The sequence below is a fragment of the Panthera leo genome, chromosome A2 (genome assembly GCF_018350215.1).
Source record: "Panthera leo isolate Ple1 chromosome A2, P.leo_Ple1_pat1.1, whole genome shotgun sequence".
Taxonomy (NCBI): domain Eukaryota; kingdom Metazoa; phylum Chordata; class Mammalia; order Carnivora; family Felidae; genus Panthera; species Panthera leo.
Genome location: NC_056680.1, coordinates 1,346,118 through 1,368,504, shown reverse-complemented (window position 1 = coordinate 1,368,504; position 22,387 = coordinate 1,346,118). Strand labels below are relative to the sequence as shown.

General features: G+C 64.5%; 1 protein-coding gene across 3 annotated transcripts in view; it reads left to right on the top strand.

The window, feature by feature from the left end:
- AP3D1 (adaptor related protein complex 3 subunit delta 1) overlaps window positions 1-22,387 on the top strand; it is a 37,337-nt gene that overhangs the window by 11,922 nt on the left and 3,028 nt on the right. The window contains exons 3-31 of one of the 3 annotated variants that reach the window (XM_042927858.1): window positions 497-577; window positions 1,864-1,944; window positions 3,868-3,975; window positions 5,434-5,563; window positions 6,465-6,604; window positions 6,752-6,825; window positions 7,848-7,897; window positions 9,093-9,142; window positions 9,459-9,507; window positions 10,441-10,586; window positions 10,673-10,821; window positions 10,892-11,122; window positions 11,544-11,775; window positions 12,850-12,995; window positions 13,351-13,492; window positions 14,997-15,068; window positions 15,769-15,844; window positions 16,324-16,526; window positions 16,766-16,839; window positions 16,922-17,102; window positions 17,394-17,459; window positions 17,794-17,907; window positions 18,799-18,945; window positions 19,319-19,366; window positions 19,743-19,932; window positions 20,141-20,229; window positions 20,324-20,409; window positions 20,969-21,090; window positions 21,205-21,284. In XM_042927858.1, the coding sequence (XP_042783792.1) occupies window positions 497-577; window positions 1,864-1,944; window positions 3,868-3,975; window positions 5,434-5,563; window positions 6,465-6,604; window positions 6,752-6,825; window positions 7,848-7,897; window positions 9,093-9,142; window positions 9,459-9,507; window positions 10,441-10,586; window positions 10,673-10,821; window positions 10,892-11,122; window positions 11,544-11,775; window positions 12,850-12,995; window positions 13,351-13,492; window positions 14,997-15,068; window positions 15,769-15,844; window positions 16,324-16,526; window positions 16,766-16,839; window positions 16,922-17,102; window positions 17,394-17,459; window positions 17,794-17,907; window positions 18,799-18,945; window positions 19,319-19,366; window positions 19,743-19,932; window positions 20,141-20,229; window positions 20,324-20,409; window positions 20,969-21,090; window positions 21,205-21,284 (3,357 nt within the window). Of the gene's footprint in view, window positions 1-496; window positions 578-1,863; window positions 1,945-3,867; window positions 3,976-5,433; window positions 5,564-6,464; window positions 6,605-6,751; window positions 6,826-7,847; window positions 7,898-9,092; window positions 9,143-9,458; window positions 9,508-10,440; window positions 10,587-10,672; window positions 10,822-10,891; window positions 11,123-11,543; window positions 11,776-12,849; window positions 12,996-13,350; window positions 13,493-14,996; window positions 15,069-15,768; window positions 15,845-16,323; window positions 16,527-16,765; window positions 16,840-16,921; window positions 17,103-17,393; window positions 17,460-17,793; window positions 17,908-18,798; window positions 18,946-19,318; window positions 19,367-19,742; window positions 19,933-20,140; window positions 20,230-20,323; window positions 20,410-20,968; window positions 21,091-21,204; window positions 21,285-22,387 lie in introns of those variants that run through there. The other 2 variants (XM_042927856.1, XM_042927857.1) reach the window with 2 other exon arrangements.

The window sequence follows — 22,387 nt, the reverse complement described above, 5'->3', positions numbered from 1 at the left end:
ATCCGTCCTTCTGTCCACCGTGCGCTTCTACCCGCCTGCCAGACATGGACACCGTCAGCCCCAGGCGCCTGCCTTGGCACAAAGTTGAGGGAAGGCACGCCGCGATGACCCTGGGGCTCGGGGCATGGCGGGCCCCGCCTGGCCTGGGCCAGGCCCCCCTCTTCTGGCCCCTCTGCTGGTCAGAAGGGAGGTGGAAGGCTTGCCAGGGGCGCCTCGTCACTTCGGGGGTGTGGGGAATTTTAACCAGTACTCCTGGATGCTAGTATTTCAACCACAGGCCTTCATCCTGTGTTTGTGATTAACGTGGCCCTGTGGTTTTCACTGGGAAGGCAAGCCCGTCAGAAGGAGAAATGAAATGCCCCGGGGTGTGTGCGTGGAGAGGCCTGCCTGTTCGGGAAGCGTGTGGCGGTCCTGTAGGAGCTGAGACAGAATGTTGGACGTTGGGGCTCAAGCCTCGGCGTGCGAGTGAAAATCAGTGCGCCTGTCTCTTCAACAGTTACAGATGTTGGGCTATGACATCAGCTGGGCTGCCTTCAACATCATAGAAGTGATGAGCGCCTCCAAGTTCACGTTCAAGGTGAGGCGGACGAGCTTGCTTTGAGACCTGAACCGCGTGGTGGCAGAGGGTGAGGGTGGCCGGGGGCCACGCCACGCAGAAACAGAGTGCGGGACACGAGCGTCCTGTTCCAATCAAACCTCCACACCTCAGACATCACCAGCTCACGTTTGTCACGTTATTTGTTAGCACCATTTGTGTGATTTCCTTTTTCAACTTCGAGGAATGTCAGTGAAATGATGGGTCTGTAGGATTATGTATGTGTATCTCATTTTTAGTGTTTATTTTTGAGAGAAAGCGTGTGCACGGGGGAGGGACGGGGGCGGGGGGACAGTGGATCCGAAGCAGGCTCTGAGCTGACAGCAGCCAGCCAGATGCGGGGCTCAAACCCACGAACCGTGAGATCATGACCTCAGTTGAAGTCAGATGCTCAACTGACTGAGCCACCCTGGCGCCCTATGTTTTTTGACGCCAGGAAAGATAAATGTGTAACTGTCCAAAAAACAAGAAAGCACCGACGGTCTTGCACAGAGGCCACCACTTGTCACCTGGCCCCAGGGCCTCGTGGTCCTTTCTGAGCGTTTTCGTTCACCTCGCAGGGGTCCTGCTTGTGAGGGATCTGGAGCGCTGCCTCCTCACTCGATATCATAACTCGTAAATATTCTGAAAAACGATCGGCCGTCTGTGTGGCCCAGTTGAGGGCACTCCGTAGTCTTCCTGGGGTCTCACCAGCCGGGCAGCGGAGACCACTTCCAGGTCCCCGGGGCCTCGCGCCCGCCTAAGGGTCACTGCCTGGGTCAGCCCCGCGCTCCCTCTGAAGGACACCGTCATCCTGCCCACCGGTTGCTCTCGGTGAAGAAACAAAATGTTGTGTTGCCAGAATCGGGAGGCGCTCTGCACGTGTACGAGAGCATCTCGTCCGTGTGCCAGTGTGACGTAGGTGTCTGCGTCAGCCTGGCAGAGGGACCCGAGTGCTAAGAAAACCCAGTGCCTGTGATGACTTACAGATTCGATGTAAAGGGAGCTCCTGGCTGCCCAGGAGGCTGTCAGGACACATGCTGGGGAGAGGACCGGCTGGTCTGGCGGACCTTATGAGAACTTGCATTTCAAAGGCCGGGTCTGGAACTCAGGAGCAGTTTCCTCCTCCTCCTCCTCCTCCTCCTAGAATGACTTTCTGGCACCCACCCACCAGTGTTCCCGCGGCCAGCTGCAGGCTGTCACTGCCTGACCAGGGGCTGCTTGGCACAGAGCTCGGGGGGGGCGCCCGGCCCCTGCCTCGTGTGTGACGCCCTGTGTCTGACTCACAGCGGATCGGCTACCTCGCTGCTTCCCAGTGCTTTCACGAGGGGACCGACGTCATCATGCTGACGACGAACCAGATCCGCAAGGTAGGCTGTCCTTGGCCCTCACCGAGTGCCCTCGAGTCACCCTGTCCCCGTAGTATCCTCCACGCTGGCTTTTCTGCTGCTCCGAACGAGCGGCGAGGCCCACGAGCTCTCGCTGTCGTGACTCCCTTCGCAAGCCCGTGGCTCGTGAACGTGGCCACGGCATCGGCAGGAGACGCCCAGGAGTGGTGTGGCGGGCCGTCTCCCTGCCCTCGGGCAGTGGCGAGCTGGAGGTTGCCAGACGTCCCCCTTCCCTGTCCCGGGAGGGGGGGGGGGGGCGGCTCTGGGAGTTGGAGGGCTGTCTCAGGCCCCTGTCCCTCTGGGAGTGCTCCTCGGGGCTGCACGCCCTGCCCGCGGGGGCCTCCCTGCCCGGGGCCCTTTTAGTCACGCTGCGTACACATCTCAGTCGCGTGTAAGTTTTTGTGTCTTAGTCTCGAAGATCACCGAGTGGTAACTTTCTTCCTCGGCCGCAGAGCTTCGAGCATCTTTTGTGCAGTAGTGAGGGGGTGTCAGGGAGAGGCAGAGCTCACCGGCGGTGGGGTTTGCGGGCCGGACCCCGTGAGTTGCGGTCGCCCTCGCGGGGGCACCTGGTGACCCGGGCCGGGCTCCCGGCCGGGGTGTGTGTGGGCGCTTGGCGTGGGCCAGGCCACTGGTCTGAGCGCGCGAGCCCGTGGTCGTGAGGAGGTAGCGGTGGTCAGGCTGTATGGCAGAAGTGGACGCCACAGGGCCTCGAGGGGCAAGCCCGGCCGGGAGCGGCCACTGGGGGAGCCTACCGGGAGGAGGGGGCCCCTCCGGCTGCTTGGACCCCCAGGCGCCAGCCCGCCCGCCCGGCGAGAACGGTCTCTGGCCCAGTGCCAGGGCGCAGCCGTGCCCCCACCCACCCCTTTGTAAGGACCTCCGTTCAGACGTCTCCGCCTGGACGTGTGCTAGAGGCGGGTCGCTTGGGTCTCTGCTGTCAGCACAGAGCCCGACATGGGGCCTGATCTCACAGACCCATGAGATCACAACCTGGGCCGAAATGAAGAGTTGGACGTTGAACCGACTGAGCCCCCACGTGTGTCATTTAAATAAACCCGTGACTTCTGAAACACGGCTTCCACAGACCGGCCCCACCCCCGTCCCCTTGGCTGGGGCTCCTCCCACTTAATGGTGACGCAGGCGTCCTCCCCAGAAACTTCTGTCTCTGAAAAGCCCCGCGTAAGTCTCGCTGAAGAAGGAGCCTGGCCGTCCAGGGCCTGGGCTCCCCCTTGGTTCCGTCCCGTCAGCCTGGGCTGGAGTGGGTTTCCCAAGTTGGCCTCTTCAGGTTGTCCCCACAGTCTGGAAGGTCAACTCCTAAAATGCCTCTCAGTCTGTTTTTACCACGTATAGATGGGGTTTGGGGGTTCCTTAGGAAAGCATCCCCAGGGCAGGTTTCTGGCACAGACGATGCTTCCCTGGCGTGGAGGCCGGGCCCTTCTGCGCTGTGTAACCAGAGGCCTCTGGCGGCTGCCCGCCCGAAACACGAGCCTTGGGCCGTAGGTGCCGTGCCTTTGGGCGGGGCCGGAGGAGTGGCCCCTGGTTCTGGTCTGGGGACCCCCGCCGCAGGCCTGGGGGGCGGTTAGGGCCGGCCGGATGTGCCTTCCCCTCACGTCGGGGATCACAAACAGGCGGGCAGTTCGCGAGCCAGGCACTGGTACAGGCTCGGCCCCGCCTGTGGTCACGGCCTTGGGACGCCGGGCTGTGTCTGTGCGGAGGGCGGTGCCCGCCGTGGGCCTCTGTGCCCAGCGGGGCGGGGACGGCTCTCCCACCGTCCCAGCTCTTCGGGGACAGTCCCAGAATGGGCTGCTGCTCGCTACTCCCCAGACAGGCACAGCCCCAGACTGCGGGCCGGGAGCCCGTGATGCCCGGGTGGCACCTGCCCGCTGACCCTCCTCCTTCCCTTTCCAGGACCTGAGCAGCCCCAGCCAGTACGACACTGGCGTTGCACTGACTGGCCTGTCCTGTTTTGTTACCCCAGATCTTGCCAGAGACTTGGCCAACGACATCATGACACTGGTGAGTTTGCGAGAGTACCCGACCCCCCTTGGCCTTTGCCCCGTGACGTGACTTGGTCCGTCCAGGTGCCTGGAAAATGGAGGTTAACCGTCACACCAGGGACACTCGGGCACGTGGGAGTGGGCCGGGTTCCCCCGGAAGAGACGGGGCACCGGGTTGCCGTGTCCCCCACCCCCTCACCGGTGGGGCCCCGGGCTCCGGCTGTCTCCACCCTCACATCCCTTCGTCACCTTCTTTCACTAGCCCTGCCCGGGGCCCGGGGCGAGCGCCCACGTCCCCCGGCGCGTCCCTGCCACTTACTGCCTCCCTGCCCGGTGGTGGCCGTGGCGGTTGTGGCAGCAGGCCCTGCACGTGGTTAGCGTGGTTCTTCCGGCTCCATCCCTGATGCCGTGTTTCCCTCTGGCCACAACTTGACTTCCGGTGGTTCGGTCACCTGAAGGGCCAGGGCCCCACCCAGGGCTCCTCTCTAGGCTGTCAGAGCATCTTTCTAAAACGCAGATGTCCTCTTAGAAGTCGTGGTCCTCAGGGGCACCAGCCGTACACCTGAATCTTCAGCTAATTGGGAGGCCTTTTCCCATCCGGTTTTATCTGGGCAGAGCAGAAGGGCGGCTGCGTTCCGCCCCCGGACAGGTCCGTCCGTCCAGGTCAGCCTGTTTGCCGTGTGGATGCATCAGTCTCAGCCTGTGGTCTCAGACTGTGTGTGCCAGCAGCTTCTAGAACGGGGGCCGGTGTGCCTCGGCCCTGCCCCATGCAGCTGGCCCGGTCGTAACTGACTTTGCCCACACTCGCCCCCGCCCGCTCGTTCACATCGTGTCCCTGGTGGCTCTCGAGAGCCAGAGCAAGAGTTCTGCCCTTCCGGCCCAGACGGTGCTGGGTCGTGGGGCTGGGAGCTGTCTCGGGGCAAGGTCCCCAGGGCCCATGCGCGTCGGAGGCAGGAGGCCTTTCTGGCCAGAGCAGAGTCCCGAAAGGACAAGAGTCCGAGACGGTCACGTGTGGAGGGGACCCTGGCACCCTGCTGTGGGAACGGGCCTCGGCAGCTGGAGGCTCGTGAGGCAGAGGCTTGCTTTCCAGTTCAGGGCCCCGTCCCTCTGTCTGTCCCTCATCGGGTTCCAGCCAGTGTATGACAAGGGTCTCAGCCTCCGGAGGGCGGACCTGGGGTCACAGGCACAGGGAAGCAGGTTTCAGTTCTGTCCACGACACTATCATGTGACCCCTGGGCTGGGGGCAGTGGAGCAGGTGAGCAGGCCTGGTTTGGAGGCCAGAAACCAGATGAGCTGGAGAGAGGGCTTTCCTTCGGGTGATGGAGGGGAGACTCGGGCAGATGCAGGACAGGTGAGCAGGACAGGTGAGCTGGGTGGCTGCGGGGAGGGCGACAGGGGCAGCGGGGGAGGTGAGCAGGGCCGGCGCCGGGAGAGTAGCGGTGTGGCGGGGAGGCTGACCGGACCTCTATCCCTGCAGATGTCGCACACCAAGCCGTACATTCGGAAGAAGGCTGTCCTGATCATGTACAAGGTGTTCCTGAAGTACCCCGAGTCCCTACGCCCCGCGTTCCCCCGCCTGAAGGAGAAGCTGGAGGACCCCGATCCCGGTTTGTCGATTGGCCAGGGGGGTGGCTGGGGGCGCGGGGCTCCGTGGCATCTGTGAGCCCCTGGTGCAGGATGCTGCAGGGAAAGCGTTGAAGGGGCACTGGGTCCCGGTCTCGCGTCCTGGGATCTCTCCAGACAGCGCCTCCTTCCCTTCTGGCACCTGCTTCCCGCGCTCTGGCCTGGAACCCGCCGTTTCTCCGAGGAGCCTGGCCCCGTTTGTGGGCCAGGTGTGGGGTTTAGGCGCCGAGCTCTGGGTGCTGGGTGTCCGTGTCCCCTTGCCGCTGGGCTGCCCTTTTTCCAGCCTCTCAGCAGACCCCCGCCGTCCCCACACTGGGGAGTGCCCGCTGTCTGGTCACACCTTAGCGCTCATGACTTGATGCCGGTGTCTTGGCCCCAGTCCCCGCCACGGGGCTCGTGCCTACTTGTCCTCTACAAATCCTTCCTTCGTTGAGGACTCCCCAGGCTGAGCAGTGTCAGGTGGCTTCTGTGACACAAGGCAGGTCCCAGCTTGTCTCTCGGGAGAGCCTGCCTTGTCTTCAGGAGAATCACAGGCCGTGGAAAGTTTTGTTAGGAAAGTAGGAGCGAGGCGGCAGGCGTGGTGGGTGTCCTGAGCCTGGAGTTCCTTGGGACCTGCAGGGGAGCAGCCCACAGACTCAGGCGACGGGCCGTGTCTGTTGCCTTGGCTTTGGCCGCTGGGAGCCTAGCCCTGACGTGACTGGTACTTCAACCCGGCCCACAGGTGATGGGCAGTGTGCCAGGCACAGAGCAGGGCTCCCTGCACTTGGGGGGACCAGCCTGAGGAGGACGCCCCTCCTCGAGAAGGCTGTACCTCCCCGTGTCGTTGAGACTCTTAACTGCTGCAGAGGGACTCCCTTGCTGATGGGACACCCCCTTATTTCACAGGGGTCCAGTCGGCCGCAGTCAATGTCATCTGTGAACTGGCCAGGCGTAACCCCAAAAACTACCTTTCCCTTGCCCCCCTGTTCTTCAAGCTGATGACCTCCTCAACCAACAACTGGGTCCTCATCAAGATTATCAAACTGGCAAGTATCCCTCCTGACCTTCCCTTCCTCCCACGCAAAACGGCCCCGGCGTGTCCTAGGAGTCCCCTGGGCGTGTGGGTGCGGGTCGGAGTCCGCACGGTTCTGTTCCTGCCACGAGTGATCCCCCCCGGCTTCTGTCGTCCCTAGTTTGGTGCTCTGACCCCCTTGGAGCCAAGGTTGGGCAAGAAGCTGATCGAGCCTCTCACCAACCTGATCCACAGGTGAGCCCTCGACCCCCACGTGACCTCGTCTGCCGCACGCAGCCCCGTGCCCCCTCTGGGCCCTCGGGGGGACCCGGGGAGAGTCCTGGTGGCAAGAAGCAAACACACGCCATGGGACTTGGCTCTGGACCATGAGCTGTGCCACCGAGGCTCATGCCGGCCCTCCCGGGACACTGGGAGCTGTGAATCCGTTTTTGGAAACAGCACCAGTGAAAACAAAAGGAAGGAAGACCCCTAGCTTACCAGTAGGCCCTGGCCGTCTGGCTGGGTCTCTGGCCAGTTCCGGAACGTTGCAAGAGCTCCCACTCCACTCTGGGTACCTGCGCTTGAAGCACGGACGCTGAGTGGCGGATGGCACCAGAGATCTGCTCTCCAGGGGACCTGGGAGGATGGGCGGTGGGAGGAACGGGGGTTTCGTGGCCACATCAGACCTAGCGCCACGTGCCCTGCGTGAGGCCTTGGGCTCAGAGCATCTTTGGTTTTAAACGACAGGCATCTTTGCATGTGGTGCGGCTCTGTGGTCTTCAGAGGGGATTAACGGGGAGCCATGAGTCTCGTGACTATGGTGTGGACGGGCTGCTGGCCCCTGTTCTCTGGGACAGGTGGCGGCCATGCTGTCAGGTTTAGGTGACTCGGGATCAAGAGCGTCACCTCGGAGGATGTCAGAGTGGAGTAGACGCACCTGGTGCCTGCCCTTGGGTGTCACCCTGGGCCGTACTGGATGCCCCCAGGGGTAGCACTGGGGCCACGGACGTCTGTGCTGTGCCCACCTGTGTGTGGGCCCCTGAGGCGGGGCAGGGGGCCGTCCCAGGTCCGGAGAGACATTTAGGGCAGGTGGCATTCCCTCACGGACATCACAAAACGGGTTCTGGGGACATCAGAGGTCACCGCCGGCGGTTAGAAAGGGAGGGTAGTGTCCCCCGGGGACTGCCGCGGACCCAGGCGACGGGAGCGTGCGGGGCCACCAGGCCTGCCTCCGCCTCGGGCCTCCCGGTCCTCACCCTCTGCTCTTCCTCCGCCAGCACATCCGCCATGTCTCTCCTGTACGAGTGCGTGAACACCGTCATCGCAGGTGAGGGGCCCGCCCTCCCCCATCGGGACCCCCGGGGGCCACAACCGGCCGTGGGACACATGCGCCCAGGGCCCCTGCCCGCCTCCGGCCTCCAGTGCCGCGTCCTGCCGCCCTCGGCCACGCACCTCCCCTGCCAGCAAGACTCTCCTTCCTGAGTATTCTAGAGCGAGGCTCCGGCCCCGTGCCGTCCCCCGTGAACCCTCGAGCACAGAACCTACCGCGGGAAGGTTTCACAGGGCGGGATCGGAAGGCGCTTCCCTGGTTTGAGTCCGGCTGTGGGCCACACAGAGTGCTGGGGGGGTGCGTCTGCCCCTCCACCTGCTGTGTTTGGCGGAGCCAGAGTCGTTGCCCCAGGCCGGCTGGCCGTGTCCTAGTTTGCCGTCTGGGTCACTTGTTCCTGGATGTAGTGGCCCATGGGTTCACCTGCTCTCTGCCTGATTATCTGGCCCAAGCTTTTGGGAAGGCAGCCTTCTGGTCCCTCCTCACAGCCCCGTGGACAGCCTGAAATACATCACAGGAGGCTGGCCCGGGGTCCACACTTTGTGATTGGAACTTCGTGGGCCATGGGTGTTCAGAGGCTCAGTGACACTAGTGGAAAGGGAGGGCGGGTGGGTGGGCATTGGGGCAGGCTGGCACCCAGAGGCAGCAAACGCAGAACGTGGAGAGGTTTCTCTGTGTCTGGAGGGGTCGATGGGGGAAACCGAGGTGTGGCAGGATCAGAGCTATCCTTGGTGACGGGCAGGAGATCTGGGAGGAGTAGGCCAAGGCGGGCCTGGCACGTTGCAGGGTCGTGGGTCTCAGGTGGGGGTGGAGCAGGCTCTGGAAATTGCCCTGGACGGGGGTGCCTGCCTCGGGGCTCTCTCTCTGTGTTCTTGGCCACAGAGACCCAGCGCTCAGGTTCTCACCGGGGGTCGGTCAGCAGGCGCCTCTGCCGGGCTCGGGCGGAGACCCCAGACCCCAGGAGGGGAGCAGGTCCTCGGCACAAACCTTGTGTCTGCACGGACAGCTCCGGGACACGAGCCCCCTGCGGGCGAGGGCGGCGGGAGCCCCGGAGTCAGGTTCCAAACGCGGTCTCAAGCCGGCCTGTCCTGGGAGAGTGCCAGGCGTGCCTGTGCTGTGTGGCGCCCCGACCGACGCCCCCAGAGGACGTGAGGCGAGGACTGGCGAGTCCCTGAGACAAGGTTTTCTGTTTCAGTGCTCATCTCCCTGTCCTCCGGCATGCCGAACCACAGCGCCAGCATCCAGGTACGCCCCCCCACCCCCCTATCACGACGCGTCGTGCCCTGCGCCAGGCCCTGTGCGGCGCGCGTCTATGGAGTTGACAAGGGAGCAAGGGGAACACACGTTCGTGCCCCTGGAGTGTGTACGTGGGCGGTCCCCAAACTATGTCCCTGTCGGAGCCCACAGGCCGCCCTCCTGCCGCGGGGAGCAGGGCCGGGTGTCCCCCTGCCCCTCCTGGTCCCAGGAACCTGTGAGCCGGACCAGGGCGCGCGGCAGGCCTGGGGTCGCAGGATTCACTGTTGTCTCAGAGGCGTGACCACTGTCGCCTTCTCCTCTGCAGCTCTGTGTCCAGAAATTGAGGATATTGATAGAAGACTCCGACCAGAACTGTGAGTTCCTCTCTGTACCCGCACCCGGAGCCTGTGTGGCGCTGGGGCTCTCGATCCCGCACGAGCACAGGCGCTGGGGCTCTTCCGCTGTGCCCCCTAGTGTGCACGGGGTGCCGCGGGCTTCGGCAGCGTTTTAAAGAAGCCAGTCTTTCTCCGCTTGGCCGCAGCCCCTGCCCGCTGCCCTCGTGCACCACCGTCTCAGTGTATGACTCAGTGGTGACGGCCCCTCCCGCGTTCAGCTGGCGGAGCTTGAGACCGTGGGTCGTGTGCCCACGCGCCCGGGGAGGTGCGACCCGGGCGAGGTCCCCGAGCCCCAGTTCCAGCGTGGAGCTAAGGGGGCTGCTGGGGAGACGCAGTCGGGGGGTCAGAGGAGAGCTGCAGGGTGAGGCCTCCCCGGGACCGTCCAGGGGGGCCAGCTCCCCCGTTGGCCTTGCTCGTGCGCCTGCGTGTTCTATAGACGTGCTCCATCAGGGCTCCTGGCCTGTCACGCGCCCCGGAGCCCGGACCGGAGCGTCAGGGGCTTCTGAGGGCCCGGGAGCACTGGCCCCACGTTTTCAGTCCAGATCTGTTTGCGGCAGGGGCTGCCGGACCTGTCCCGCGAAGGGCCAGACAGGGCCCCGTCGCCCCCACCGTCGTGACCACGGGCCACGTGCTCACGCGAGGCTTTTACAGAAACGGGCTCTGTTGGGACCTGGCCCGTGGAGGCCCGCGCTTCACTGCCCTGCTTCGGCGACCCCGTGTGTGGGTCGCTCAGGGGGAGACAGTGGCGCCCCGCGTGCGGGAGGTCACCTGGCCTGCAGCGCCCACTGTTGAGGACACCCGGGGGCCGGCGTGCGGCCCGTCCTGGCGGCGTCCACGTCGTCGCTGTCTCCGCACAGGCCCCGAGGGCTGTGAAGGCGCGTCCGGGCTAACGGGGTCTCGCCGTCTCCGCAGTGAAGTACCTGGGCCTGCTGGCCATGTCCAAGATCCTCAGGACGCACCCCAAGTCCGTGCAGGCCCACAAGGACCTCGTCCTGCAGTGTCTGGACGACAAGGACGAGTCCATCCGCCTGCGGGCCCTCGACCTCCTGTACGGAATGGTGTGTGCCCCGCCCCGGCCTGTGCTCCCCGCTCCCCCGCACGCGTCCCCGGGCTCCTCCCTCACCGGCTCCTCCCCTCCCCCCAGGTGTCCAAGAAGAACCTGGTGGAGATCGTCAAGAAGCTGATGAGCCACGTGGACAAGGCCGAGGGCACGACCTACCGCGACGAGCTGCTCACCAAGATCATCGACATCTGCAGCCAGTGCAACTATCAGCACATCACCAACTTCCAGTGGTCCGTGCCCCACAGCCCCGGGGGGCGGGCGCCGGCACGGGGCGCGCTCCTCAAGGGCTCCCTCCCGCAGGTACATCAGCGTCCTGGTGGAGCTGACCCGGCTGGAAGGCACCCGCCACGGCCACCTCATCGCCGCGCAGATGCTGGACGTGGCCATCCGCGTGAAGGCCATCCGCAAGTTCGCCGTGTCGCAGATGTCCGCGCTGCTCGACAGCGCCCACCTGGTGGCCAGCAGCACCCAGCGCAACGGCATCTGCGAGGTGCTCTACGCGGCCGCCTGGATCTGCGGGGAGTTCTCCGAGTGAGTGCGCTCCCCAGGGAGAGGCGTGGCGGCTGCCCCGGGCCCCCTTCCTGGGCCGCCGTCTCTGGGGACGGCGCGGCGTCAAGTGCACATTTCCGACCACGAGCCCCAGCGAGGAGCCGGTCGCGGCGTGGCCCGGGGTGACGGGGTTTCTCCCCAGTGTCCTCTCCTCCCTGCCCGTCGCAGCCGCGGAGGTTCTGTCGCTACAACGATGCTGTCGAGCTGGTTTTGTTTTCTTTTCGTTTTTTTTTTTTTTTCTTTTTTTTTTTTTTTTTTGTGCCGCTACTCCGTCATCGTCCCGTCGTTGCTGTGGCTTCTTCCCTAGAGTCCTGTCCATCTGGCCTGGTGCCTGGGGATGGGGGAGCGCCCACGTGACCCCTGTGGCGGGGCGGCCTGCTCATCGGGCCCTTCTTGTCCGCAGGCACCTGCAGGAGCCCCAGCAGACCCTCGAGGCCATGCTGCGGCCTAAAGTCACTACCCTACCCGGCCACATCCAGGCCGTGTACGTGCAGAACGTGGTCAAGCTCTACGCGTCCATCCTGCAGCAGAAGGAGCAGGCGGCGGAGCCGGAGGCGGCCCAGGACGTCACCCAGCTCATGGTGGAGCGGCTGCCCCAGTTTGTGCAGAGCGCGGACCTGGAGGTCCAGGAGCGGGTGAGCGTTCCTCTGGGGTCTGCCTCCGGAAGAGCCTGTGTCTCTCGTTTGTGGCCGGCTTCGCCTTTCCCAGAGGGCATCTTGGGAGAAATCTGCTTTCCGGGGCTCCCTCCCGGCCCCGGGGATGTGGGCGGGTTCCGGGCCCCCCCCCCCCCCCCCCCCGGCGGGGGAGGCGCCGGTTGGTCCTCCGCAGGTGGAGTGCAGCGAGAAGGGGGCAGGTCGTGAGAGAGAGAACGAGGGGGAGGTGCCGGCCTGCAGGGGAAGTATCGGAATCAAGCCGGTTGGCAGCAGGTTCCCGGGTGGGGTGGCGGGTGGCCGGGGACCGGGCCGCTTGCTGCGGGGACACTGGTCTGGCACGTGCTGCCTACAGCAGGCGGGTGGGAGGGAGCTCGGGGGGGGGGGGGGCCGTTTCTGGTGCCCCGGGGGCAGCGGACGGCTCTGTTATCCAGACCTCACAGAAGCGTTCAGTGCCCCGGCCTGGAGCCCTGCGTCAGGCTGGGAGCCACACTCGAGCCGAGTCCCGGGTCGGGGTCCGCAGAGGACGGGCAGCACGGCGGCGCCCGGTGCCTCCTGGAAGTTGCGGTTTCGGCTTGTCTGGGTCTCGGAGGACAGTGCCGTCTCTGCTTGTGACTCCGTCTCGTTTGGGGGCCCGTTTCAGTCTCTGTCTCCTGCAGACTGACCCGGCGGCCAGGGCTGCTATCTTCCTCCCCGGGTGCTTCTGTGTGGCCCGTGGCTTCTCTCGGTGCCTTTGGTACATACGTACACGCGCGTATGTTTTCTTAACGTTTATTTGTTTTGAGAGAGCGCATGCGCACAGCAGAGGGGCGCAGAGAGAGAGGGGACAGAGGATGTAAAGCAGGCTCCATGTCGACAGCAGATAGCCCGATGTGGGGCTTGAACTCACCAGCCTTGAGATCACACTTCTTGTGCTGCTCTCGGTGCCTTCTAGACGTTCTCAGTAGGGTCAGACGAGAGACAGCCACTCTCCTGGGCTGGGCAATGCGTTAGGGTGCTAAGTGGCCTATAGGGCCAGTCCTCCGTGACCAAACTGTGACTCCCCTGTGGTCTCCTCAGGCGTCCTGCGTCTTGCAGCTGGTCAAGCACATCCAGAAGCTTCAGGCCAAGGACGTGCCGGTAGCAGAAGAAGTGAGTGCCCTCTTTGCTGGAGAGCTGAACCCAGTGGCTCCCAAGGCGCAGAAGAAGGTTCCAGTTCCTGAAGGGTGAGCTGCGCGGCCCGTCAGAGGACTTGGGCCAGGATGGCAGGAAGAGCAGTGAAAGAACCACAGTGGGGTCTTGACTGGTGTCCCTGTCCCAGCTGCCGCCCCCCGGAAGTAGACGGGGCAGCCCTTGCCTACAGATACCGGGTATGACGAGCCGGCACGGGGTCCCCAGAACACGAGGAGGGTCACGAGGGGCCCCTAGACTCTCACTGGGCAGCCATGATCTCAAGCGGCGGCCTAGCTTTTGCGTCCTCGTCTCCGAGAGGACAGGGGTGTCCCCGTCTCATCTGCCCCATGAGCGTGCGAGGCTGGCACTCGGGCTGGAGCTGCCTCGTGACCCCCCTGCATCTTATAGCCTGGACCTGGACGCTTGGATCAACGAGCCGCCCTCGGACAGCGAGTCTGAGGACGAGAAGCCCAAGGCCATCTTCCACGACGAGGAGCAGCGCCATGCCAAGCAGCGGCAGCCGGAGGCAGAGGAGGAGGAGCTGGCCCGGGTGAGCACCGGGTGCGGGGAGGCCGGGCTTCGTTCCCACTGGGGCCTCCGGGGCGGACGGCCTCGCTCAGGGCAGACCCTGGACCCTGAGCCCCCAGGTGGCTGAGCATGTTCCTGTCCTGTCCGATCTGAGCTTTGTCCCAGTCCCCTCAGGGGAGCACTGAGCCAACCTGGGAGGTCTGGGTTGGGTTTTGTGCAAATGAGAAGCGGTTTCTCTTAAGGCCTGAGCTCCTCAGAGAGAGTCATAGGGCCTGGTTTGGCAGGCAGGGGGTTTCACTCGTGCTTTCCGGGTGGAGGGTTTTATTGTCTTTTATTTTAAGAAAATTTTTTTAATGGTTATCTTGGGGGTAGAGAGAGAGAGAGAGAGAGAGTGCATGTGCTCATGTGCACAAGCGGGAGAGGGCAGAGGGAAAGGGAGGCACAGACTCTGAAGCAGCTCCAGGCTCTGAGCTGTCAGCACAGAGCCCAACGTAGGGCTCGAACTCCCGGACCGTGATATCATGAGCTGAGCCAAAGTCGGACGCTTAACCGACTGAGCCACCCTGGCCGCGCCCTTGGAAGATTTTATTTTACTTTAAAAAATGTTTTTTCTTGGGGCGCCTGGGTGGCTCAGTCAGTTAAGCGTCCGACTTCGGCTCAGGTCACGATCTCGCGGTCCGTGAGTTCGAGCCCCGCGTCGGGCTCTGGGCTGACGTCTCAGAGCCTGGCGCCTGCTTCCGATTCTGTGTCTCCCTCGCTCTCTGCCCCTCCCCCGTTCATGCTCTGTCTCTCTCTCTCTCTGTCTCAAAAATAAATAAACGTTAAAAAAAAAAAATGTTTTTTCTTAATGTTTACAATTTACTTGGGAGAGAGAGACCGGGACAGCGTGAGTAGGGGAGGGGCAGAAAGAGAGACACAGAATCTGAAACAGGTTCCAGGCTCTGAGCTGTCAGCACAGAGCCTGACACGGGGCTCGAACTCATGAATTGTGAGATTGTGAGCTGAGCCAAAGTCAGATGCTCAACGCACTGAGCCCTGCAGGCGCCCCTCCGGTGGAAGGTTTTATAACAACATGCAGCATTCAGACAGCTCAGAAAAGTCCAGAGATACTGCATCCCCTCAGCTCCCCACCACACCATGCCTTATTGTCCTGAAACAAGGGGTCCCCTCGTGGCCTGTCCTGCTCTCCTCCTGCCCATCTGCAGGCTGAGCCTTCAGGCAGTGTGATCTGACTCCCAGCTCAGCTCTTCTTCGTGACTGAGCGACCTCAGACAGCTCACCCAACCTCTCTGAGCTCACATCCTTGAAACAGAAGGCCATCTCCACATCCCGGGGTCATTTCTGAGCTCTTGCTGTCCCCCCACTTGTTCCTGCTGCGGTCTCCCTATTGGTCAGGGGCCACCAGTAAAGTACTGGGGCATTCCGGGCCCACCTGGGGCCTGGAACATGGACGCAGTCCGCGCCTGGAAGGGAGGGTCTGTTCCACGAGCATTCACTGACTTGCACTTCGAATCCTGTCCCTGCAGCGTCGAGAAGCCCGGAAGCAGGAACAGGCTAACAACCCTTTCTACATCAAAAGTTCCCCCTCTCCCCAAAAGGTGAGGCTGGCCCCAAGTCGTCCTTGAGAGACACTCCCCTACCCCTGAGCCCCACAGCGCCCCCATCCGCTCTCGGGAGGACACCAGGGGCCCCCAGCTCCAGGCCAGTGTTTGGTTGTCACGGTAGGTCCACGTGGCCCAACTGCCAGGTGGGTCTGAACACCAAGACCCGGGAGCGGGTGTGGATGTGGGGTATTCCACATGACTAGAATGTTCTAGATCTTAATCCAGGTGGTGCCTGCTGCCTTCCTCCGTGTCCTCCCCCCGCTGGGCTCCCCCCGGTCGACACGGCTCCATATGGGTGCTCCATTGCCCTCCTCTGGGGATTGCCAGGTCACCTCGTGGCTCCGCTCAACTTTCTGAGGGGCCGAGGTGGCCCACACCTGGCGTGCACCCTCACCAGCTCCTGTGATGTCTGACTTTGATTTTAGCGCTCGCAGGGGGTTTGGGCTGCATTACTTTTCTGACTCGAAGTAGGTGACGCAGACAGAAAGCTGTGCCTCGGCCCTGTGCCTGTTGGTGCTGACGGACCGTTCCCCAGTCTTAGGGGGCTGTGCTCCCCAGGGTGCCCCGTCGCATTTGCAGCGGTCCCGCACACCGCCGGCTGCGTGCGTGTGTCCTCCTGGGCCGTGGCCCCACCTCAGGAGTCTCCGTCTGTCCGTGCGTCCTGCCCGGTAACGCTCACTGCTTGCTTCTCCAGCGGTACCAGGACATGCCCGGAGTGGAACATATCCCCGTGGTGCAGATAGACCTCTCGGTGCCCCTGAAAGTGCCAGGCAAGTATTTGCACAGGCGGTGTGAGCCCCGGGAACCCATGAGCGAGGGGGTGGGGGCCCGAGTCTGGGTCCCGGATGCTGCCAAGGGCCAGCCTTACCAGCCCCGGACCTGCCCCCTCCTGCATCCTTGGCTGGAGTAGGTTCCAGATTGGAGGGTGAGTGGGGGGTACACGCCAAGGGCCCCAGCCTCTCCATGCTGGCGCCGCCTCGTTTCTCCCTGGACCCTGCCGCGCCCCCACCGCCGCCCCCACCGCCACCCCCACCCCCGCCGCCACGCACCCGCACGTCCGCACTCGGAAAGCCTCTGCCTGCTCCCGGGCAGCCACGGTGGCAGCCCCTGTGAGCTCCCTCGCCCCCTTTTAGCGCAGACCACGGTGGGCCGTGGGCCGCTCGCCCTGCTGAGCCCCCAGGGGCCACCCTCCCGCACGTGGCTCTCGGGGCCAGGGCGGCGCTGAGCACCGTGGGGCGCACGCCTGCAGGGATGCCCGTGTCGGACCAGTACGTGAAGCTGCAGGAGGAGAGGGAGCACCGGCAGAGGCTGGAGAAGGACAGGAGGCGGAGGAAGAAGAAGGACAAGGACAAGAGGGGCAAGCCGCGGCGCCACAGCTCGCTGCACACAGAGAGCGACGAGGACATCGCCCCGGCGCAGCGGGTGGACATCGTCACCGAGGAGATGCCTGAGGTCGGCCCGCTGGGGCCACGACGGGCGGGGAGCAGGTTCCCTCCACGGGCAGGTGTCCCGCGGGCACCACCGCCGCTCCCGGGGCCACGCTCGGGCGGGCCTTCCCGTCACTGGCGTTCTCGGGGGGCCCCTGGCATCCCGACCTCTTGCCTACGGAGTGCCCGTGGGGGGGCGGGGGCTTCACAGACCCCGGGGGGCTCGGGCCGGACGGACTGGATGCGCTTTCTCTCTCCCCTCAGAACGCTCTCCCCAGCGACGAGGACGACAAAGACCCCAACGACCCTTACAGGGCCCTGGACGTCGACCTGGACAGGTAAGCACGGGGGCGGAGCCGGGCCGTCCTGTTTCCTGTGTCCCCGTCAAGTGCTCGCTGTGATGCACCCGCCTGCCCCCAGGCCCCTGGCCGACAGCGAGAGGCTGCCCGTCCAGAAACACAGAAACGCCGAGACTACCAAGTCCCCCGAAAAGGAGGACGTCCTTGTCGTGGAGAAGAAGATCAAAAAGCCCAGGAAGAAAGAGAAGAAGCACAGAGAGAAAGAGCGAGAGAAGAAGGAGAAGAGAAAGGAGGAGAAGGAGGTGGGCGCAGGCAGCCGGGTGCAGGGACCCCGCAGCCCCCCACGCTGAACGCCACATCGCCCCACGCCGGCCCGCGTGGCCACGGCGGGGCAGGCCTGGGGGTCGTGCCGGTGGGCGGCCGTCCGGGGCTGCCCGCCGTGGCGCCGGTAGGGCGGGAGGTGCCGCCCGGTCTCCCCACGCGCGGGTCCCCGTGGAGCCGGAGCGGCCGCGTCCGGTCAGGGCGGCGCCGCCCGTGCTCCTCTGGAGCCTGCGTTGCTGCTTCACCGAAGGCGCGTCTTCCTGTGGTTCCAGGGCGAGGACTTCGATTTTTGGCTGTCCACCACCCCGCTGCCCGCCGCGGCCCCGGCCCCGGCCCCGGTAAGAGCCTGGTGGCCTGTGCCGGCCCCACCCGGTCCTCCACTGGACACACGGGTGCACATCCGGGCTGTCCGCCCCAAGGTTGCGTGGGCGCACAGACCGGCGAGGTTGGGGCCGGCCCAGCCGGTGGCTGTAGGAACGGCCCCCGTCCCAGCCTGCAGCCCCTCGGCCGGGCCGGGCCGCCTCTCCCCTCTGGCGGCCGTGCGCTTCGGTGCCGACCGGATGCCCCGTGTGCTGAGGGAGGCCGGGCCGGGATGCGGGGCTGGGGGCGCAGAGGACACCCTGTCCCGGGTGCCAGTTGGCTCCTCGAGCGCTGCTGCCCGGCTTCCTGCAGGGAGACCCTGGAGCGAACGCCGTCACCGCTGCCCCTGAGGGAGGGGGCGAGGAGCCCAGGAGAGAGGAGCGAGGCGACGATGAGGACGGAGACAATGAGCGAGACCCCGAAAAGGTGAGGGCGCGTGCCTTGGCTGCCCTCGTGGAGTGGCCGCGTGGCTGTGCAGGAGAGGGTCGTTCCCGAATCCCGCGAACGGGGGTCATGGGGGTCCTGGTGGCGGCTTCTCGTTTTTACGTCTTATTCGGTAGTAACTCACCCATGGGAAGTCGCACCTTTTCACAGTCTGTGGTTCAGGGGCGTTCACCGTGTTGTGTTACCATCACCGGTGCCTAATTCCAGAACATTCCCTCTCCCCAAAAGAAACCACGTCCCCACCCGCGGTCACCCCCCACCCCCTCCCCGGCCCCCACGAGCCCCCTTCCTGTCCCCGGATGAACCTGTTCTGGACATTTCACACGCGCAGACTCACACCCCGCGTGGCCCCTCGTGTCTGGTCCCCTCCCTGAGTGTCGTGTGTTCGGGGTCCGTCCTCGGGCAGTGGGTGCGGACGCCTCGTTTCTGCTTGCGGCCGAGGGACGTGCGCGTGTGCGGTGGACACGTGCGTGTCCGTTCACCCACTGAAGTTTTCACCTCTTGGTTGTCGTGAGTCGTGTTCCCGCGAGGGTGTGTGTGCGGGTTTGGGCGTGGACGTGTGTTCTTGTGCCTGCGCTGAGGAGCTGCCGGGCCACGTGTCCACGTGTGGGTTCTGGCTGGTCTCCCTGTGCGTTTTCACCCGTCGGCGGTGAGCCGCTAGGTCCTCGCCTGCTCCCCGTGGACCCGGGGCTTGCTGGTCTGTGCACTCTGCCGCGCGTGCTCCTTCCCTCGGCTCGCTAGCCCTGCGTCTCGGAGACGTCGTGTCGTCGCGACGCGTCCGCGGGCTGCCGAGTGGCCTCGGTGCGGGTCGTGCCTCGCTGGGCAGCAGCGGCCAGAGAGCGCTGAGGGTTGAGCCTGGTCTCTCTGCTCCAGAAGGCTTCGAAGCATAAGAAGAAGAAGCACAAGAAGGAGAAGGAGGAGAGACCCAAGGACAAGAAGAAACCCAAGAAGAAGCAGCCTCCAGGTGAAGAGGCGGCAGAGCCCGTGGAGAACGGCGCGCTCGCTGACGAGCCTCTCCCGGTGAGGGGTACTTCACTCGCCCCCCGCGGGCCGGAGGCGCCCCCACGGCCCGCCGAGGCCTCGACGCAGGGACAGACCCGGGCCGAGTCTAGGAGCCGCGTCTGCGGGCCGGCGGGCAGTGGGGCCTCGGTGGGCGCGGGCGGGTGACCCCGGGGCTGTGGGATTCGGGGGGGTGGCGCTCTCGTGTGGCGGGACGTCCCCGAGGTGCAGGCGTGCGCTGCCCGGGACCCCCGGGGGCTCCCCGGACCCCGCTTCTCGTCGGTCCCGACGTTCCCACCGGAGCGCTTGGCAGCTGGCGACGGGCCCGGCCCGTGAGCCGCCGCCGCCCTCGGGTTCTCGCTGGCCGAAGCTGAGCGTTTTCCTCTCTTCCTAGCCCATGTCCAGCTACTGCCTCCTGGCCGAGAACTCCTACATCAAGATGGTGAGTGCCGTGGGCATCGCAGGGGGGCTGGGGCGGCCTTGGGCTCCTTTCTCGGGGCGTGAAGAGGGACGCGGTAGGGCTCGGGGGTAGTGAGCGAGCCTTTCTAGGGAGAGAGGCGCACGTGGGCGCTTGCCGCCACGTGGGCCCGCAGGGCCGGCTGGCCGTGGGGGCCCCGAGGGCCGACGTGATGGCCAGCGGCTCTCAGAGAAAGGGCGGGAGCGGCCGGGACCACGGATGGGACCGGAGCGGTTTCCCTCGCGTGAGGGTTCGAGCACTTTCCCCTCTCGGACACGTTGTACGTTTGCACGGCGGGGTTGCCGGCACTCCCGGGCCCCTCGTGCGGGCCCCGGAGGCTGAGGCCGGCCTTGCCCTGCAGACCTACGACATCCAGGGCAGCCTGCAGAAGGACAGCCAGGTCACCGTGTCCATCGTCCTGGAGAACCAGAGCAGCAGCTTCCTGAAGGGCATGGAGTTCAACGTGCTGGACTCGCTCAACACCAGGCTGGCCCGGCCAGAGGGCTCCTCCGTCCACGACGGCGTCCCCGTGCCTTTCCAGTTGCCCCCAGGTGCGTGGGCCGTCAGGCAGGGCGTCGGGGCTCCCGCCGACCCAGGTCCTCTTAGTCCCAGGAGCCCCCTTTCCTCCTGTCACCTGCTTCCCGACCGGGGCGGGCAACGCTGACGACAGGCTCCGGGCGGGGGCAGTGCCGGACCCCAGCTGGGCAGCGCCCCGTGCCGCTCTCGGGACCCACTCCTTGTCCCCTTGTCCTCTTCCAGGCATCTCCAACGAGGCCCAGTTTGTATTCACCATTCAGAGTATCGTCATGGCCCAGAAGCTCAAGGGGACCCTGTCCTTCATTGCCAAGGTAACGGGGCTGGAGGCGGGGCCCAGAGCCCACGGCCGCGTCCCCGCTCCGCGGCCCCCTGCGCCCCCCTCACCCGGTGCCCCCGCTCCCACAGAACGATGAAGGGTCGACCCACGAGAAGCTGGACTTCAAGCTCCACTTCAGCTGTACCTCGTACTTGGTCACGACGCCCTGCTACAGGTGCGTGGTGCCCACCTCCCTCCCGCTTCCGCTCGTCGCGCAGTTAGCTGGCAGACACCCCTGGCCTAAGGCAGGAGGGCCCGGTCTGCCGTTGGCGCAGAAGGTCGGCTCTGGCGAGCGTCCGCCAGCCCGGGCCACGTGGCAGATACACGGGCCTCGTGGCCCAGGCGGCAGACGGGTTCTCTCCTGGTGCCAGAGGCCAGAGGCCGCGATGGAGGGTCGGCAGGGCTAGACGCTTTTCGTGCCACGCTTGTTGGCGTGCAGGTGCCGTCTTCTCCCCGTGTCCTCACGCGGTCGTTCCTCTGCGTGTCTGCGTCCTGATCTCCTCTGTTTAGAAGGACGTTGGTCTTACTGGTTTAGGACCCTGTTTCCAAATACAGTCACATCCTGAGCTCCAGGGGTCGGGAGTCAACATAGGAATTTGGGGGACGCGGGTTACCCCGTGACATCGTACAGGACCGTCAGAGACCTCGAGCCGCAGGCACACGAAGGAAGGTGTCACGCCTGGGGCTGGGGGCCCACCGGTCGTCAGCCTTCCTGTCCTGTGTTCTTCTCACAGTGACGCCTTTGCCAAGTTGCTGGAGTCTGGGGACCTGAGCATGAGCTCAATCAAAGTCGACGGCATTAGTATGTCCTTCCAGAACCTTCTAGCAAAGATCTGTTTTCATCATCATTTTTCCGGTAAGGCCTCCGACGTGGCCGGCAGATGGGGCGGCTTTACGCGTGCGCGGTCGGCCCTCTGCCCCCCGCCCCCCGCGGGCCGGCCCGGGCCTCAGCCTGCGCCCTCTGTTACAGTGGTGGAGAGAGTGGACTCCTGCGCCTCCATGTACAGCCGCTCCATCCAGGGCCACCACGTCTGCCTCCTGCTGAAGAAGGTGAGCCCCGGCCCCCCCTCCCCTGTGCTCTCGAGGCCCCAGGGCTTCTTGGGTTTCGGCGTCTCGCTGAGCTCAGCCCGCCTGTTTCGCTGAGGGCTCGTGAGCCTCCTTCCGAGAGGAGGCCGGCCACCTGCTTCCCCGGCCTGGTCTTGGCGTCAGGCCTGGCAGCCCGCCCGTCAGAGTCGGGAGGGGCGCCCGGTCCTGGGGCGCCTCCTCACCCGGTCCTCGGGCTTTCCAGGGGAGCCGTGTGGGCCTGGGGGCGGCCTCGGTGAAAGTTTCCATCGGGCGGTGTCGGGTCCTTTCCTCGGCGGCCGTGGGTCCTCGGTCCACGAGCTGCGTCTCGGGCCGGCCGCGGTGGCGTATGGTCCCTCCGCCCGAGTCGCCGAGTCCGCGTGGGTTGTCTTCCGTGGGTCTCTTCTGTGGCGCCCAGCGGGTCCCAGCGGTACCTTCCTTCGCTCCTGACGGTGACAGTTTGTGTCTTTTCTCGTTATTCTTGGCCGTCCTGGCGGGCGGTTTATCGTTTTTCTTGATTTTTTTCAAAGGTAAATTTAAAAGCTACCCTTTAAGGAACTTTGTTTTTTTAAGGCAATAAATAAATTTCGTTCAGCTTTGTTTTTCCTTCCCTTTTTCTGCCTGCTTTGGGCTTATTTTCTGTTTTGCATGTTTGTTCAGGTAGGAGCTGAGGTTTTCCTTCTTTCGAGAAGAGTTTAATGCTTCGTTTACCTTGAAGCCGTGGTTTAGCTGAACGCCACGGGTGTTTAAATATTTCGTGTCTATGTCTAAACAGTTCTAACGTTTTCTGATTCCTGCTCCCAGGTCCTGTAGAGTGCACGGGTCACTTAGAACCGTGTTGTTTGGTTTCCCGTGTTCAGATGGCTTTTTGCTTCGGGTTTGTAGCGTGATGCCACCGTGGTTGGGGGACACACCGCTTCTGATTTCGATCCTTCGAAAGTATTGAGATTTGCGTTCTGGCCCTGGACGTGGTCATTCGTGGCAGGGGTGGCGCTCGTGGATGCGTGGAGGCAGTGAGTGTTCTGCCGGTGGAGCGGGCCCCACCGGTGGTGGTCTCGATTCTTCTGGGCCCTTGGAGTCTGTGTTGCCGG